Source organism: Rhipicephalus sanguineus, chromosome 11, assembly GCF_013339695.2.
Source record: "Rhipicephalus sanguineus isolate Rsan-2018 chromosome 11, BIME_Rsan_1.4, whole genome shotgun sequence".
In the NCBI taxonomy this organism is placed as follows: Eukaryota; Metazoa; Arthropoda; class Arachnida; order Ixodida; family Ixodidae; genus Rhipicephalus; species Rhipicephalus sanguineus.
The window spans coordinates 142,881,347-142,901,566 of NC_051186.1; the positions used below are offsets into that span (position 1 = coordinate 142,881,347).

The 20,220-nt window shown below is 47.0% G+C and overlaps 1 protein-coding gene across 1 annotated transcript in view; it reads right to left on the reverse strand.

The window, feature by feature from the left end:
• The window catches only part of LOC119375551 (uncharacterized), a 138,351-nt gene that overhangs the window by 71,534 nt on the left and 46,597 nt on the right, over nt 1-20,220 (reverse strand). Inside the window, exons 2-3 of the mRNA XM_037645747.2 lie at nt 15,803-16,316; nt 8,927-9,019 (exon numbers count right to left, since the gene is read on the reverse strand). Of these exons, the coding sequence (XP_037501675.1) occupies nt 8,927-9,019; nt 15,803-15,943 (234 nt within the window). The 5' untranslated portion in view covers nt 15,944-16,316. The remainder of the gene's footprint in view (nt 1-8,926; nt 9,020-15,802; nt 16,317-20,220) is intronic.

A 20,220-nucleotide genomic window follows, 5' to 3' on the forward strand; every position in this document is an offset into this window, starting at 1 on the left:
CGCGACGTATTTATGTCATTGCCTCTGCTGCCATGGGTTCATTTGTTTGTCTTTTTGTATGTCTTCAGCACTTCACCGATTTTCCTGCCCTTTTTTCAAATGTTTCCACAATAACCTTGTTTATTTATACCGACTGTGGATGTTTACTGTTTTTCTGTTTCGGTTTGTCCATTCATTATGTATACCGTGTGTTTGTTTGACCGCTGTAAAGCCGCCCAGTGTATGAGGTGGCCAGGTTTCCCTCAAGCTGCTCAATGCAGCTTTTTTGCCTGGTCATCCTCGCAACCTTGTTGTTGTGAATAAACAATTCAATTCAATTTCTCAGCTCGAGTACCCTGGGGGTGGGTCAGAATTGAGAGGAAGTGGAGGCAACATCAGCCCAGTTGCTCACCTGTGCTGCAGTTGGGTTGTTGCCAAGGGGTGGAAAGTTCTCGGACTTGGAAGCTGGCGGCTCGGTACTGGCAGGCACCGGAAAATCAATTTCGAGGGATCGCCGCAGAGGGCGAAAAAATCAACCGGGGCGAGTTAGTAGAGCTACTAACCCGTTGACTAACAAAGCTCTTTCTTGTTAGCGCGTAGTCTTGTCGCTTCTTTCTGTGTCCCGTCTTAGCGCTGTTTTTCCGAAGTTCAGTACGTACCAACAAGCCCTCATTAAAGCGAGACTAAAAAGCAAAACGATTTTTCTCATATTAGTAAAGTACTCTTTCACGATACCAAAGACGCCACGCTTGCTTCGAGAAGACGCTTAGTAAGCGAGAAAACGCGCAAAAACAAGATGTGGGTGGCGACACCACCTTGAAGTTTCCGCACCGCTCGTCGTGACGTCACACGCTTTGACTGCGCCTACTAGGTACTACGTAGTTCTTAATCCGTAAAAATGAAGCGCATTTGCCTCTGAGGGGGCTATAAATTTAATATACCAAGTTTGTGGTAATTTTGTAGAGCCAATGGTGCCAAAATACGATAACTACACTTTGAAATCCGTGACGTCACGCGCGCAAAATGTAAAAATTAAATTTCGAGCTTGATTTTCTCCTCTATTAATAAATGCACGATGGCGAAATTAACGACATTGGAGTTCTCGGAGCACAATTTATCGATCTAAACCGATTTATTGTTTCTCTTTAGTGTCCCTTTAAGAGTCTGCTGACTCCTCTTTTAGCGGTTGTCTAAGTTAATCTGTATTTTCCCTGTTAGGGGCGCACAACGTGGCCGAAAATTTTATTCCAGAACGTATCGAAAGAATGTTACAAGTTTTGTCAGCGCGTCATTTTTTATAAAGCAGGTTGATATCGTTTTCTTTTGTTACTTCTAGTAATAATACAAGAGCTTGACTGTGTCAAGCCAAGTACTGAGATTACACTGATGCTCGAAAAGCGGCATCCCGTTGGCATCGACTGCGTTTCGGTAGTTTATTTCATTCAAATTGCATGGCGGTCGTTTTCTTTGATTAGCATTACTGAGCTCCGTTTTAAATCAGCTATGATGTAGCAATTCGAGTTTGTGTGCCAGACTTTACGTGCCACTGTCACAAAGCAACGGGTCTAAAGACTGTGAATCATGTCAGCTGCGGTGCTTCACCGGCTGCACAGCTTAAAGCGTGAAAATTGAACGTCGGCAAAGTGCTTGGAGACTATCTACGAAAACGGAATAACCATGCACCATGTGGGCGTGCGCTACCGGTGAGGAAAACTGCACTGTTTTGCATTTTGGACACAGCTTTCCTTTTTTTTTTTGCATGCGCTACGTTTGTTGCCATTTCATGAGGTTTTAAGACTTATTCAGCTGATCAAATGCACAGCTTGTGGGTTCTAATGACATTTGCTAAAATTGCCTACTTCGTTCTCAGATTTGCAGAAAGTATGTTTACTGCTATGTAACACGTATCACAGCATATGTTCTACCTGTTTCTGCAGAAATTAGTCTGCTGCGATTAATGCTGATAAATTCAATGCATGGTAGGGCCAAACAAACCTACAATACGTATACGTAATTGTACATTTTCGTAAATTTACAACCATATTATTAGCTTTGCATAACTTCGGAAAAATGTGCAGCGCGGCACGGACGAAGGACAAGAAACGCACAACACGAGTCCGTGCCGCGCTGCACATTTTCCCGAAGATGTTAGTACACCAACTCGCCCAAATCGCCGTATTAGTTTAGCTTTGCATATACCATATAGTTTATGCAGTAGGGCAATTAATTAGCTTTGTATTCTCTGAGGTTTGGCCAGACAGTGTCCGCTGAAGGACACAACTAAAAGAAATTTACAAGCAAAGTAATGTTATGTGCATGCTATTATTGCGATAGCAAATATATGGACAGTCTCGGCTGGTTTTTGTGGCAGCCGTCATGCACCGTATATGTATAAGTATGTATGTATATATAAAAGTCCCAAAGTAAATTAATTCAGAAAAGTGCTTCCGAAGCGCGGAATCGAACCAGCGACACCTCTATCCGAAGGGCGTGGCGCTAACCTCTACGCCACAAAGCGCAGATCCTTCAGATAGCTAACGGCGAGCGTTATATACACACCCTTTACCACTGGCAGGACTCAGAGACGGCAGGCGCTTATAAGCGTTTCTTCATTACCACCGAAATGGCGCGAGAAGAGCAGCGGGCGCATTTAAATGTCGTCGGCCAGCTCGCTCGCTTCTAATATTTGCGCAGGGAGTACCTTGCCCTTCTGCTGTCTGCTTGCGCGGTAGTTCTTTTTTTTTTGTCATGCGCTGTTCAGATATAAACTCTTCTTGGTCATGAATCAGAAATCTATTCACGCTTTGATTATAGTAAACATGACTGTTTTTTCGTCTTCCAACCCAACCACAACCTCCAAGAAACTGCTCATATCAATATGCACACGCTTATATGCTTTATCTCTGAACCTACCTCAATTAAGTAGAGAATGTGTCATCACTGAAAGCAAGCTCATGGGCCAAAATCCTCGCAACGTGGAAACTTTATTTATTGAACCAATTTTTGGTTCACCATTGCTTTCTTACTCTTTCTCATGACTCGATTTTTTTTCTTCTCAGAAAACTGGACAAAAGAGAGATCATTGGTTTCCAAGCTATCCACACCAAGTCGTAAGACGCTCAACAGTCGCCACAGTGACAGCCCCATGCGCCATCAAAGTTTACCAGGCGGCCAAATGCAAGCTAAGGGTGTGCAAATATTCGAGTTTCGAATTGGAATCGAATAGTAACGAATCGATTAATTCGATTCGACTTTCCAATAGCTGGTATTCGAAGCTTCGAATTCGACAGGACGAATATCTAAAACGCGGCAAAGGTCAATGGTGCAACTTGGTTAGGGTTGGGTGGCTAAAACTAACGCTAACGTGGTTACAGTAGGCCTTTCGTTAAAACTTTCATCGACATCCTTGTTCAAAAGCGAGCACATGCTGGTCTTAAAGGAGATTATGCCATTTACGCACGTAGAAAGACACATGAGAAAACTGTCAAGCCCAATTCACAACTTCGTTCCCGAAACGAAGGCAGGGACTTCTTGCGTAGTTCGGTCGCGTATGCCGCAAGCGCCGTAAAACGTCCTGACTTTGGCCTGCGAAACCCTCGGTCATTGGCTTTGCATGTAAAAATGTGTTCACGCTGGACCGAATCGCTCGTTCAGAAACTCCCATCGTTCCGGCACGCAGTTAAAACGCTGCTGTGAACGGGCGCCCGAAGGTTTTTGGGCCCGGAGCATCCATGGCGATGAAGCACAACATTACCGTTGTCAGATGAGCCGCATTGCGCGACCATGCGGAAAAAAAAACTAGCTACCGCACCCCCCTCTGTTAGTGGTTGGGAGTGACGCTGCTGACTGGAATGGTGGCTCTTCTATGAACGTGCTTGAGTGCCCATAAAAGCTGAAAGAAAAGCCACTCCCGAAAAACTGCCTAATAAAACTCTCGGCGCGCCGTGGCGACCCTGATTTTTCCTTTGTCTTGCCGTAAGTGGCGGTACACATTTCATGTAAATATACTATTCGATATTCGATGTCTTTAGCCACTATTGGGCGCTATTCGATTCTAATTCGATTCGAGGTGAAATTTCACTATTCGCACACCCCTAATGCAAACCTAATACTGAAAAGCAGGGAGAGTGTAGGTATATTGATACAGTACAAGGCTGGGTCCACAAATTACTGCTTCTTGCTTCATGAATTACTCAGTTTAGAGGAAATGTGCTGGCTTCAAATTTCATAGAGAGTGCACGTGATGGGGTACTCATACAGTATTTTAATTTACGTGTCAAAGTTTGCATAAAACATCACATATAACTTGGTAGCAAATGGGCCAGTAGTAGCGCATATTTACCAGCACTTTTTCACACTGAGTATAGATTGCTGAACATTTGAAGACTGTTGCATAGCAATGGCAAGGAAAGCTACATTAGTGCAGAAAAAAAAAAACATTACGCATAGCGCTTTCTTGTAGGGAGTGATATTGTGAAGGTTTTGAAATAGGGAACTGTGTGCAAACACTCATCCCATCATTAAACGAGACACGTCGTGTAGCGTGCAGTCGTCACCTGAAGAATAGTTACTACTATAACCTGGAATAAATAATGCTTGATGATGAGAGTAGGAGAATTACAGCATGTGCATACGGACATTTTGGGCAGTGCTCTATGAAACAGGCTGTGGAATTTGTAAAGAGTTTGGAAATTTTGTTTTTGCTTTATTCAATCAACTTTGCTAATACATTAATGGGATGATATATGAACGTCCAGAAATAGCCATGTTCAGTGCAGAAAAGAGGTACCACAGTTGTTAGTTCGGTGCCGAAGAAGGCTTATTCAATGTGTGCGCAAACGAAAGCGATGAAAGGAATCAATGCAGGAAAGAACACAAAGCGCCTTGTGTGTCCTCCGTCGTATCGCCCTCTCCTTGGTAGTTGCGCTGTGGTTCACCATGCACCACCAACTCACCCAACATATCACGTTACTAAACACAAAGAAATGTACAGCGCGTGCCAAACCGGGTCATCTACGACATGCCATCATCATGCGGCCAAAGATACATAGGACATACGGGCAGGTGCCTCAATGACAGGAAGAGAGCATGCGGCGTCATTAGAAAGAACCCCTGCTGGACATCTCGCCTTCCACAATCGCTACTGTCAGTGCACTGACAAACTGCACGGCATCAAGATTTTACCAAAAAAGTAACGACAAGCTGACGCGCTAAATTTTACAAGTCATGGCCATCGACGAAAGTGGACAATCATGCATCAGTGTACCATCCATACTATTAAAGGAAAAAGAAAAGATTAATGCGCAGAAATAATCTGGTAATAAGTGAGGAATGCATTCGCTAATAACTGCTATAAATGTGAAAGAAAACTCAATAAACGTTCAGTTGCTAGTCCAACGGTGCGTCGTATGTCTTTCTGTCCTCGCCCAAGTAGTTGGCTGGAACCCTCCTCGCTACATGTTGGTTCTAGGAAGGCTGGTTCCGGTTGACTTGGCCGGACTTGCTACACTTCCTGTTGCTAGTGGTGACGTGGCCCTGCAAGGTGACGTCTACCTTCGTGTCCGTCTTCGGTGGTTGACCCCATTTTTGCTGGGTAGGTTGTCGAGGTCGCTGGAACTACCGAAACTTGCCTACGCAATCTGCAGAGCCAGTGAGGTAGGCCTCTCCGCAGGTCATGCATGTCGGGATGCACCCATGTTCTGGCAGGACTTGGTCCGCAGCTCCAACGTGCTGGCCGAAGTACCGACATCGTCTTACTTCCGGGTGATGGCAGTTGTCCACACGGTGCCCGATCATGCCACACATGAAGCAGACAGGAATCGTCTTTTTGTACTCACTGACAGGGGTACACTCGCATTTGTAATGTATGCAGTGCGATAACAGACTGACTAAAAATGTCACCACTGCCACAGGAGACGCACCAAGTTTCCTTATAAAGGCAATCTCCCCTTCTCGCCATTTAAGCTTAGCTTTTAGGGATGTGGTGGTTTCGTCAGCCCGCACACTGACCACACCTCGACATACTTCACCATTCAGTTTCACGTGGCCTCGAAAGGAGGAGTGTTCACCCACTTTCAAGTCGAAGTCCTTGGCTAGGTCGTCTGCTGCTTGTACCACTTGTGTTCCACAAACAATGAAACTTTGTTCCCAGACAGGCCTGGCGTTGAGAGCAGTTGCTTTCAGCGTTAGGCTAGGGGCAGGTGGCACACGCGGCAGCGGCACAAGAGAAAACAAACAAAGGAGAAGAAAAGAAGACAAAGAAGAGAGGCGTGTGTGGAACGCTTAAATGAACCAGACAAGCCGAAGGACAAGCAGAAGCAGTGCGCTGTTCTTTGAAGCACCTGTGCACGGCTGTTGGCTTAGCTCTGGAACCGAGGTGCCTGCCTGGTGGCGCAGACGTTGGCGCTGGCTCCTGCTAGGACACGCAGAACCAGCGCGCTGTCCCTGGAGCTCCTCCGGACCTGACGGTTCCTGGCGAGGCTCTGCAGCGAGGTACCGGCCTGATGCGGCGGACGATGAGCGTGGCTCCTGCTGCGACGGCGTGCCATGCGTGCGAGGACATGCAGTTCCTGATCGTCGCCGTCACCTGGGACGGCGTAAGGCAGTGTTCGGTACGAGGCCTAACGGAGCCCTTGTCCTCGTGCCGAGGCCACACGCGGGACGTGTGCCGCTTGCGTACTTGGGCTCACCTGCGGCGAGAGTCATCACGAGACCGGAAGATCGCCGCCTCCAGTAGACGCCGTCGCCGAAGAAATTCTGAGATTTCCTGCTGATTCTCGAAGACTCCGCCGTTAGGACTTTGGGTTTAGTTTAAATGCGCTTAACTCTATGCATGTTCGTGTTTTTTGCATCTCACCAGTGTTCTTTGTCATGTTAAGTGTTGTTCAAGCCTACTTGTGCGTCTTCTTTTGTCGTTAATCCTGTTGATAACACACACGCACACGTGACCAACAACTCCGTCATTACAATTCTGTCGTTAAAGCTCCGTGGCGGACGCCAAAATATTGTAATCACACACTTGTTCTTCACGTGCGCATGTGCGTGGTCAATGGGATGAACGACAAGAGAAGACGCCCCAGAAGGCTTGAAAGAAAGAAGAAACAAAGCAGAAGAAAACAAAAAAGAGAGGCGCGTATGGAGCGCGCAGAGGAACCAGAGAAGCCGAAGGACACGCAGAACCAGTCCGCTGTTCCTTGGAGCTCCTGTGCACGGCTGTTGGCAAGGCCCTGGAGCCGAGGTGCCCGTCTGGTGGCGAGACGTTGGCGGTGGCTCCTGCTAGGACACGCAGAACCAGTTCGCTGCCCCTGGAGCTTCTCCTGTCCTGAAGGTTCCTGCAGCGAAGTACGTGCCTGGTGCAGCAGACGATGGGCGTGGCTCCTGCTACGACGGCCTGCCATGCACCACCCGGGCCACCTATCCCTGGCTCGCCTCCTCCTATGTCCGCTTTCATGTCAGCATGTTTTCGTCATGCCCGCACAAAAGTCCCAGCGATAAAATGCAAAGCTAAGCGAACATGGACACGGTTGAGCATTGAAGGAACCTCCGCTCCCTTTGACCACCTGCATGTCTCCAACTTGCAAATCGCGCACCTCCTTCACTCGCCTCCGATATTCAATGTTATGCTGTCCCCCCCTTTTTTCCCTTCTAACCCTTTTTTCCTTTTTCCAATCCTTGCTGAAAATACATGCCTGGCTATGGTACGCATGATATAGTGCGTGTTTTTATGTTCTTACGTGTTGTCCTCTTCCCACAATTTAAACTTGTCTGCTGAATCAATGAAGGAACTAGCCCAACAGCATGCCATATTTCTGCGCTTCGTGTGTGTGTTTCTATGTTCTTACGTGTTTTCTTCATCTCGCAGTTTAAACTTGTCTGCTGCACGATACTTCGCCCATTTGAGCTCTGCTTGCCTGCCGTGGTGGTGTAGCGGTTACGGCGTTTGCCTGCTGACTCGAAGGTAACGATTTTGATCCCGGCTGCAGCGGTCGCATTTCGATGGAGGCGAAATGCTAGAGGCCCGTGTACTGTGCGACGTCGGTGCAGGTTAAAGAAGACCAGGTGGTCAAAATTTCCGGGGCCCTCCACTAGGCCGTGCCTCATAATCATATCGTCGTTTGGCTCGTAAAACCCCAGATAATATTAATAGTTCGGCTCGGCTTCAACCGCTGCGCTGTAAAACGCTCGTGTGGGTGAATACGGCCACTCCAAAGAAAAGCGTTGTTCTTGCAGTCTCAACACGAATTGGTGAGAGCACAGCGCGTATAAGGTTATGCGAACCGTTTGCTGATTTCTGCAGCCGGAAACGCACCCTTATGGTCAAAGTTCACACTTGCTGCTAGAGCCACGCAGCCGTCCCCTCCTCCGGCGTCCATGCTCCTTCGCCCGAGGAAAGATGGCCGGGGCGTTTCCGCTCTGCTTGAGGAGCAATCGACGGCAAGCCTCGCACGCGGGCTGATGTTATGTGATGCGCCCTCTGTGCGGTGGAAATGGCTTGCTCGTTTCATGTCTGCTTCATCCACTTTCGTCGCCCCCTCTTGCGCTCTTTTACGCGCTGGTAGAACATAAGATGCGCGGGGCGATGCTATCAATTTGGACTGCATACGGGTCGTGATCGCCGCGGTGACGCCGACGGGAAAAACCCGTCGAGAGTGTCAATGTAATCGCTATGCGCGGCTTCACGGCAGTGTGAATTGGCCTTGAAGGAGTTGTTCCATGAAGTTGTGCTTCCGTGCTGCATTGACAGCCGCTTATCGCACAGGCTATACACAGAAAAATACATTCATTCGTCCGCTGCGAATACTTCGAAATTTCGGATAAGTTCTTCTCTAAATAAATACAAATACTGTAATATGTAATATTCGTTCAAATACTTTAACAGCTCCAACAATCGCACTGACCTATCAGGTAGGAAGACTGTCTACTTGCGCATATGCGCATCGCAGCTTACCTTGAGTACGAAGATGGGCTTGCGGTTGTTCTGGCTTTTGTAATTTGTGTTGCTGTAGACCGCGATGGTGCCAATGATGCCGGCGCAGAGCAACTGCGAAGTAGCAATTAAACGAGGGACATCTGATAAGAATCTGATTAAGCAGGTCATTCAAGAAAAGGCGAGCGCGTGTTACAAACTGATTCCTATCGGTGGAATAGCATTACCACTACCTACACAACGCGAGCGTACAGGTGCGATATCAATAAAAGAAAAGATAAAAAACGCCATAGGCAGCATCAATCTTAAGCATAGCGAAATCTCGAAGATCAGCTACTTTTGTGACTGGATAAGAAAAATTTCAGCGCTCTTCCACTATGTGATGATGGAAGACCAGTCAAGCTTTCTGGTTTGTTTATTACATTGTTAATTTTCTTTCATGATGTAGCCGTTTCCCGAAGAACGTTATCAGTTGCCCCTCGATACCATATTGGCCACTGTCGTGGGTCAAGTGACGCATGCACATGAAGAGAAGGCGTGACGAAGCCAGCCTTTGGTCGAGGACATTTATTAGGAGCTCCGGTACGAGAGACGAGGGAGTAGACGTAGCTGTTGCTGGTGGTGGACCCCGGCCCAACTCTTTTGAGCAATGAATTGCGACACGTTCCACAGACTGGCACTTCTTCGGGGTAGTCCGATGGCTCACGGTTCCGGATCATCGCAGAGTCACGCTGAAGTTGGTTACGTGCGCCGGCGACGGCGAAAAGGTGTCCGGCGAAACACGGATGGGCAAACACGCCGCAAACAGACGGGTCGCCGAAGAAGTTTTGTTGAGATTTGCCGAGGCTCCCAGGGAGCGCCCATCTGGTCGCCGAGAGGCATTTTTGGCTTCGCGATATTGAGGATCGTAGCGGGCAATGCGCTGGCGCTTCGGTGGTGCATCTTCGTCGGTCATTTTAGCCGGGTGGCGTCAATTCGTCTTTTTAACGATGCTACGGTGCATGCGCCCTTCCCCTAGAACGAAAGTCGCGAAACACCTCCTAATCTCGGAGGTATTTTTTTCTGGCCGTACCGGTTGACCTTGACCCTACCAAAACGGCATCAACGGAAAATGTAAAAGGCGGATCGGAGTAGCGTTTATGCTGCTTGCGCTCTAGTAGGGTACGCGGCGTAGTCGTGCCATCTCCGGAGGCGGCGTGACCATGCAGCGCGAATGGTGTGTTTTTGTCAACACCTCGGAGAGATTTTTTTCCCAAATCCTAATAGATAGCTTCGCAGTAAAAAAATTGCTTGGCCATTCCAGACCTGAGAAAGTGGATGTGCAGAGAAGCATCGAGAAGTACCACTGAAACTGATGATGGGTACGTGTAATACACTCTTGCTTTGTAGTAATGGCCATGACAATCTCTATGTGACCGCTGCGGTACACACCGCGATGTCTTCTGCGGGCACTTTCGCTACATATAGCCAAGGGCCAAACCCAAACACGATCCACGTGGTTGCTTGATTGTGGTTGTCACATGCAAGTTCATGTTGTCCCTAATAAAGGACTGGAAGTAATTGCACTTGTCGGGTTTTGCCGTGCAAACATTTATGTCGCCAACGATAACCATTGGCATTTTAACACGAAAGTGCTTTATGCCGGCGTCCACCGAGACTTTGATGACGTATTTCCGTCACGGAAATACGTCAGCAAAATGAACGCCATCAGATGGCAAAGAAAAAAACTAAGAAAATGTTTCGTTGACAGGAGTCGAACCCATGCCCTCTAGGTCCGCGACGATAGCTGGCGGGCGTTTAGCCCACTGAGCTACCGCCAAACAAACAACAGAGGCTACATGAACGCGCCTTTTATCTTTCACACTTTCCCCTCACAGTGCTCCATATCGAAACATTGCTCTCCGACGCTTGCCTGGCTGTTGCACCGCGTTCCCCGCCCACCCTATGAAAATTTCCGACCAGCCTAGAGTGAAGACATGATGCGCGTAGCGTTTCTTTTCGCGTTTAGCGACGCTTTGAAGGAATGCATATTGAGTATCAGCTTGTTGATGCCTTCTTTGCGCGGGATTCCCCATAAGCGGTGTCCACGTATATGTTAGAACTTCAGCTACCGCAAGGGTTAAATCATGATCATGGACGTTAGTCGACAGTACGGAGACGTGCCCCTTGTCGTCAACGTGAGTGCGTCCGCATCAAGCGGCGCTAAATCTGCCAAACTACGATAGAGATTGTATAAGCTCTCATATAGCAATGCAGTATAAACAATCAACTACTTCTGTGACGACACGTTTCACTTTCGTGTTATACCGATTCGTATGACAGAGAATTCAGCCATCTTTTTTGTGTAGAGGCTGGACTTTCCTATGTGAAAGGCTAGTGATGTCACTCCTTACGTCGCCTGCTGCCGTCGCAGGGGTAGCTCGCACAACGGTAATCTTTAACCGGGAAACGGATGCGTGGAGCGCTACGTACTTATCACGCCTTATCATCAAATATATGGTTTGAATGCTTGTTTTGTGTTCGCTCTTTTCTAGAAGCAATGCTTTTTTATTTATGCAGTAGTCTCCCAATAATGCGAACACGAGGAGGATTTTATTCAAATTGTAAGTTCTCATAAATGTCAGTCGGGGCAACTTATCAGCTTGTTCAGTAATGTGTATTGTTTCTCCGGGCCACAGCAACGTCATACAAAGCTCTGTATAATTGCCAGTAAATTGCTTGGTAGTCAGCGATCCTAGTGGTATTCGTTATTATACAGCGCGCGCATGCGTATGCATATAAGTGACAAAATGTGCTGCGTGCCGTGGCAGCTGATAGTCCGTACCTAACATTGGCGCGCTTTTCCGCATGCCAGAACTGTACTGCAGCAGAAGCGACTTAAGAAGAGATAGGCACGCCATCGACCAAGTCCAGATTGTCTCGTTCATTAAGGCGAAATCCTTCAATGCCAAATGAAACGCCAATTGCGGCGTTCGCGGCGTCAGCGTCCGCGGTCGGTGTCAACACAACTGGTGCAAAAATCATCATAATCATGTAATGACATCGACCCATGACGTCACAGGAATTTATTAGATCATCAGGGCGTCTCTGTGACTTTTTATAACGTGAGGTTACATGATGACGTCATCACAGGATATCGTCGTTTTGTCAAAGGAGGGCCGATCCTGGAGGTACTGCAAAACCACTTGAGGAGCAAGAAGCTTTCAATGCCTTCGATCCCGGAGGCAGTGCAAAGCAAAGTCGAGTGCTGAAAGTGTTCAGTCGGGGGGGGGGGATCAATACATCGACTTAAAAGACGAAGCTAATCGCTTTCGCCTTCGAGTCGTCTTTGGCAAATTCAAAAGGGACCATATGAATATTATTCTTTCTACCTCGTCCGCCGCGGTGGAGCAGTGGATATGGTGCTCGGATGCTGACCCGAAGGCAGCGGGTTCGATCGCGGCCGCGGCGGTCGCATTTTGATGGATGCGAAATGCTAGAGGCCCGTGTACTATGCGATGTCAGTGCCCGTTATAGATCCTTTTGCTAAGATTGCGCGCAAAACGCGCACACTCGAGCTCATTCTAGAATTTGCGCGACAGCCAGCGATAAAGCTGGAATATTCTACGGCACATGTTTAAATGCCAACGCGCTTCAGCGCTTGTCAGTTGATCGACGGTCGACGCTCTGCTCGCCGCTATCAGTTTATTGCTGTAGCTTGACTTTCAGTTTCCCGGCCACAAGATCGGCCTAATAAAGAGTAAAGAGTTTCATCTCGGACCTGCTGACTGCTGCCTTCATCGACTTCACGACCACGTGGCAATATATATATATATATATATATATATATATATATATATAGACATACTAGAAGAAATTTATTTACAGCGGCTCCACAGCTACCATAGTCCTCCATAAAGAAAGCGACAAAATTCCAATAAAGAAGGGTGTAAGGCGGAGAGACACGATCTCCCTAATGCTATTTGCCGCGTCTTACAGGAGGTTTTCAGGGCCCTCGATAGGGAAGAGTAGAGATAAGAGTTAATGGGGAGTACCTTAGTAACATGCGATTCGCTGATGACATTGCATTAATGAGTAACAGTAACTGAGGGGACGAATTGCAATTCATGATCATTGAATTGGATAAGGAAAGTAGAACGATAGGTCTGAAAATTAATATGTAGAAAACTAGAGTAATGTGCAACAGTCTCGGAAGAGAACAGCGCTTTGCGATAGGTAGCGCGGCACTGGAATTTCTAAAGGAATACGTCTACTTAGGAAAGGTAGTAACCGGGGAGCCGAGCCGTGAGACTGAAGTAACTAGAGAATGAGGATGGGATGGAGCACATTCAGCAATCATTCTCAAATCATGAAGGGTAGTTTACCACCATCCCTCAAGTGGAAGGTATATAACAGCTGCATCTTACCGGTACTTACCAGAAACCTGGAGGCTTACAAAAAAGGTTATACTTAAACTGAGGACCACGCAGCGAGTAATGTAAAGGAAAATGGTAGGTGTAACCTTAAGGGACAAGAAGAGAGCAGAGTGGGTCAGGGAACTAACGGGTGTTAAGCACTTCTTAGGTGAAATCGCGACCATAGAACTGTGGAATGATTTACCCTTAACTCTCAAAACTTCATCACCTTTTCCTGAATTCAAACATGCTATTAAACTTCTTTTACTTGTAAATCTAAGTTTACCCTATTCAGCATATCGACACTTATACAGCTTCTTGTTTCTGAAATCGGCAATGCATCATTTGTGCTGTATTTAGTGTTTTGTTAGTCGTATGCAGTAGTTGTGCTTTGCTACTATGTCTTAATGCATGTACATTAACTATTAGATATTTTTTTGCATTTTACAGGCCAACTGCAACGAAATTTGACTTGGACAGAATTCGCTTGGAATGCGTTGTATATGTTGGGTAAGTAATGATAATCCCCGTGAAAAACCTTGCAATCGCGTATTTCATTTGTAATCGGTGCTCTAATTGTCAGCTAGCAGACGACGCGGAGCTTTAGCGGTGTGCCCGGGCAAATCGGACGCAAACGGAAATGACGTAATTCACAGTTCACGGCCGCTCGTGAGCAGAACCATAGCAGAACTCTCTGCAGCCGGATCCCTTCCTTTTCTGCGTCACGCCCCTCTACGAGCGGCTAATTCAGAAAAGTTAACTCTTTTGTAGGACGAAATGCGGGGCTGTAGCTCCTGGAACACATATGTTACGCACGGGACTAGCTTCCACGCTTTTCCGAAACAGGTAAAGCTCCAATAGCTGCGCGTTATCACAGTGAGGTGAAAGGAATGGGAGCTATCGAACAGCGTGGTACTTTACGCGGCGCACTTCAAAAGGCGACTTTATGTACGACCGGTCTCTTTTCGCCCAAACACTGTTGAAACTGAAAAGAATGTTGAATCCTGACGAAGTGCCTTCAATATTCAGCCACTACAAACCCAACAGCGGGAAGCTCCGACGAGTGTTTGGAGAAGCACCGGCGACAAGAGGTATTCGTATTAGACAGCTTTAGTATAGCGTGAAATGCTTGCGTTCGCGTGTTTCGCCCGCTAAAATATAGCCTAACGCTATTCGAAAGACATTAGTACAACATAAAGCCGGGAAAACTACGCCCCGTGAAGCGCTAGACTAGCTGCACCATCTACGCGCGAGTAATGAAAGCTCCAAAAGCTAATCGGCTCGCGTCTAGTTGCTAGTAGTGTACTAGTAGTCAAAGCAGAAAAGTTCGACAGAAATGTAGCCGTGCTCGGTTCAAAGGAATTCAAGCACGTAAACGTACTTTAAGAAAAGAAATTGTGCTATGTTAGGTTTAATGTAAAAGTTTAGGGTGCAGTCAGACAAGAGGGACGCTTTCGGTAGACATGGAAGTGTGCGAAACCGAGCATCGATGTCGAAAACAACGCTGTCTTACTGTCCGTAGTCTATCAACGAAGCGAGAATACCCGTTGTGTAAACCACCAGCATCATTTATTGTGAACCAGCGAGTTCTCCAAGACAGCAGGCCGAGACGATAGGACGATAGGTGCCAAGCGGTCAGCCGTTGCTTAGAGAAGCGCTTTATGGGCATGTATCCGTGTTTCCTTCACGGTGGATGTTTACATGCTTAGTTTTTTTCGTTACTATCTAAAAAGGAAGCTCTGGCGCGGCCGCGAAGCGAATACTTCGGAGCGCAGAGCAGACCATTCGCCTGTATCGGTCGGTCAGTCGGGCTGCAGCCTGCGTCACTTCTGGTCAGCTGTAATGGCGTCGTTTTTTCTAGTTTCAGTATCAAAAATTGCGTTGTTGGCGGGTTTTTTTTCTGAGGTAACCACTTGCATTTCGAAGGTGAAATTTGGCAGGTAGCATTATCTCCAGCTAGACTGCCTATAAATCGGTTTTTTGAGGTGTGCAAAATTTCGTTGCAGTTGGCCTTTAAGCATTTCCTTGTTTTGGATCACTTGCTGGCTGTTTTCTTTTTTTATGCTTCTTGTTAACTATTTTTAACCGAGGGTCCCGCTGCAGTTTTCGACTATGGGACCCTCGTGTGTATATTTTTCCTATTTCTCATTTTAATGTACGCTAGAATAATGATATGACTTTGACTTTGAAATGAAGAAGAAGAAATGAACATGGACAGGGCATGTAGCGCGCAGTAAAAAAAAACCGCTGGTCATTAAGAGTAACTGACTGGATTCCAAGAAAAGACAAGCGCGCGAAAGAAAGTTAGTTGGGCAGATGACTTTAAGAAGTTTGCGGGAATAACGTGGCAACAGCAAGCACAGGACCGGGTTGATTGGCGGAACATGGGAGATGCCTTTGCCCTGCAGTGGGCGTCGTCAGGATGACGATGATTATTAAATATTAGCAATCGTACACTGCAGCAGATCTGATTCAGATGCTCAGCGGCATGGACTTCACTTACCGGTCCAGCGGCCCACAGTGGACAGTCTCTAGTGGCAAGCGACGGCAACTTGAGCATTGTGTGAATGGGAAGCACGGCCAGGCCCAATCCGGCAACAAGCTGAGCTGCAGCGAGGCCCAAGGCTACGCTGGAACATTTCATTGGGATCTTCTGCCGCTTGGTAGACAGACTCGAGTGATCACATTGACGCGTCGCTCATGTGGCAGTCGTCGTCACTGGGAACTGTTGCACACGGCGGCCTGGCACCGTATGCTTGCGTTTCACTGGTACTCACGGGCCACGAGCGAGCTGAAGTCGGCGGAGAAAGTTTCTCAGCCAGCCCCTAAGTTATGATCATCACCGGAGCGCTCTACCATGAAGTGTTATTCTGCTGCTGATGCGAAGAGCGATTCGACCACGCTATTTTTTCGACCACGAGTGATCCTATGACGTCACCTCGTAGACGGTGGGGCCATTTACTGAGACGAAGTTCCGCTCCAACTCCACACAAATGCAGCGGCAGTCACATGGCCTCCTGCAAGGTTTGATGAAGAAAAAGTAGAGTTAGCCTAAGTGAGCACAGGCTAACAAAGCTTTGCATTCGTGTTTCACCCTCCGTCTCTGCCCACCTAGATGCACCGAACAGCACGCATGTAACAACATTTAATAGTCTGCACAATACCTTTAGCATGCGAGAATAAAGAGAGTTCGCGCATTGCACACGCTCTTCGCTCAGCCATGTTTCGCAGATATTTCTGTAATCGTTATGGCGCTTGACTGATTTTACTTATGAACGAGGTTTTTACGGTAGCATCGTTCTATGCTTCCTAGCAATTAAAACTCTCACTGCATTATTGTTTTACCTTTAAACTCTGACGTACTACAAAAACCTGCTATACTACAAGCAGGAGGCGCCATCAGTGGCATCAGTTAGAGCAATATAAATGAAAAACAATCATGAAAGAGCGTACGCTTGGGCATGTTGGTAATTCTTGTTTCACTTTTTGAGCGCACAAATTAACAAGGACGAAAAGCGACACGGACACAGCGCGGACACGACACTGTGTCCGTGTCGCTTTTCGTCCTTGTTCATTTATGCGCTCAAAAAGTGAAATATAAAAAGACAATCAAACATGACAAATAAGTGTAGAGGAAAAGGAAGATGAACAGAATGTTTTAACTACCACCCAGAATTATCACAGACCAGCTCGTCCACAAAATCAGTAGATTCAAGTTGACTTCCATGTAATATATTCAGTGCTTAAACCTGCCCGGCGAGGACACATGTGCAACCGTCCAATTTCCGCGTAAGATGAATTACCATGCAGATATTAATGTACGAAATAAATCCGAACAAGGGACTTGTTCTCAGAGCAGCAACTGCCTTCCTTTACACGCATTGCTTGCGGCCCCTCAACCTGAAAGGAGGAGGGTAAGAGCGAGCTGTGCGCACAAGCTTCCTCTTCCTTGACTTTTCAGATTGAAGGAGAGGAGTACGTGAAATTCGGCAGATCCCACGCCTTGTGGGAATCGCTTTCATGTGAAGCTCTCAGTGAGTAGTTATATGCTGCATTTTTCGGCTTTAAGCCAAGCGTTACGAGGTGGATCGACGTGTTTTTGTAAGTGTAGTAGTTGTGTGCAGACCAGCCCTCGCGATGTTCCCTAACAAGCCGATCTTCTGCGTTATGCAGGTTCTACTGACACAGTTAGTGAAAGCAGCCCTTCAGCCGGATGGGATTCAACTCGGTGCATTCTCAGCGGTAGCTGTATTTTCGATGGAGGCGAAAATGTTTGAGGCCTGCGTACCTATATTAAATGCGAAGCTTTGCTTAGCGAACCTCAGGCACTTTGGCCGTTTCTATCTATCTATCTATCTATCTATCTATCTATCTATCTATCTGTCTATCTATCTATCTATCTATCTATCTATCTATCTATCTATCTATCTATCTATCTATCTATCTATCTATCTATCTATCTATCTATCTATCTATCTATCTATCTATCTATCTATCTATCTATCTATCTATCTATCTATCTATCTATCTATCTATCTATCTATCTATCTATCTATCTATCTATCTATCTATCTATCTATCTATCTATCTATCTATCTATCTATCTATCTATCTAGCCGCCTACGTCTGGGTGCTCTCCTCGTCGTCTCCATAACTTGTAATATACCAAAATTGGCCTAGCAGGGGATCAGTGTATGACGAACACAATTCACTGGTCATGACATGAATAACTCAAAATACCTGTCGCGTACGTCATGAAACCCTTTCTCTCAGTCACGTGTGGCACATACCCGTAAACAAGGGTTAATGTTATGCGGGTATGTGCCACAGGTGATACAGAGTTTCAAATAACACAGTAACCGCGAACACACACATTGACACGCAAGAAAAGTGATAATAATAATAATTGTTGGGGTTTTATGTCGGAAAACCAACATATGATATGAAAGACGCCGTAGCGAATGGCTCCGGAAATTTTGACCATTGGGTATTCTTTAACGTGTACCGTGATCGCAAAGAACACGGGCATCTAGCATTTCGCCTATATCCAAATGCGACCGCCGCGGCCGGGATCGAACCCGCGACCTTCGGGTCAGCAGCCCAGCACCTTAACCGCTACACGACCGTGGCGAACGCAAGGAAGGTGAGGAAACTGAAGACAGAACGCCCCTGGAAGACGCTCAAATACCACCCACTCGTCCACATGGTCCGCAACGTGGACCACGCGGATTACACAAAAACCGGCGTCAATGCTTCATACAGTAAATCTGCCGAGAGAACCAGGCCTCTCATCATTACCGGTGTCTTGAACATTGATTTTTCAAGACCCAAAAATGCTTGGTCCTTATATTGTGTGAAAGACGGATTGGATGTGGAGAGGGCATCAAAAACCTCGCTGCCACGTCCACGACAGCAGGCATCATAGATCATTTCTTCGTAAGAGGCATCCAGGATTTTCACCAGCTGTACTATACCTCGCACTTAACCCTAGACCCCTCGTAACCGCGATCACGAACGGATCCGATTAACAAGTTCGGTCCAGCTGCTGGTGCTCATTGATCACGGTGATGATTACCTTCTTCGAGAACTGTCAAGATCCCCTTCTACACATACATACGGGTTCGTGAAACGTGCGTGCGCTCTCCGTCATAACGGACAAGTATAAGCATTAAAACTGTAACTGACTGTAACGTACGTGCATTGCGCCTGCGCATGCCATTCGGCTGCGTATATATCTAGGGAAACTCTCCTGAATGAAGCTTAGTTGCAACTTACGCCTTTCCTGTGTTTCTGTGTTCCTTCTTTGCCCTGTACGGATTCGCGCTATCCAGTATTGAAGAATATAAGCACTACATATCAGTTTACCGCGTCTGGTGTTGGTAACACCCATGTGTCTGTTGCCATCGTACCGCAATGGTAAACAACTGGTTATATAATAGATATGCGACTCTTCAACATATGAATGTGCGTATACCACTTACATATTTCTCTAGCGTCATTCCGTAACGTTTCGCTCAATGTGAAAAAAAAAAAACGCCACAGTCACCATCCCGCGCATGCTTCGCATAACATCGATTCACGGTACGTGGGATCTGCCAAATTTTTTTAGGTGCACGTTAAAGAACTCCAAGCGGTCGAAATTTCCGGAGCTCTCCACTACAGCGTCCCTCATCATAGCGTGGTTTCGGGACGTTAAAACCGAGATAATAGTATAACTCGGTGCATTCATTGATCCAACTACGCAGACTGCACCGCACCGACAGTGCTTCTGGCTTCACGTTATCAATATGACTACCGCCCCGCCATCCCACGTGACTTCTTCAGACTCCTTTATAATGGACATGCTGCATCGCTACAACTTGAGTTGGTCTGGCGGACCAGGCCTCGCGATGTCGGCTAATAAGCCGATCTTCTGCGTTATGCAGGCTCAATCAAAGGTGACTGTCGCGGCCTGCCATGCCCACGCCACTGTCTTCAAATTCTACTCGACGTTCTTTGTGTGTGTAATCTTTTATTGTGCGGAGATACTCAAGTGAACCCTGGGCGAACGCTGAAGCCTTATTGACCCAACCATTAGAGGTGCAAACTAAGCTGGTACATAGATAACCACATTGGCGGATCAGCAGACCAATATGAAAATATGAAAAGAATGATTGGCCCCGCCACGGTGGTCTAGTGGTTATGGCGCTCGACTGCTGACCCGAAGGTCGCGGGATCGAATCCCGGCCACGGCGGCTGCGTTTTCGATGGAGGCGAAAATATTTGAGGCCCGTGTGCTTAGATTTAGGTGCACGTTAAAGAACCCCAGGTGGTCGAAATTTCCGGAGCCCTCCACTGCGGCGTCTCTCATAATCAAATCGTGGTTTTGGGACGTTAAACCCCAAATATTATTATTATGAAAAGAATGATTGGAGACCTTAA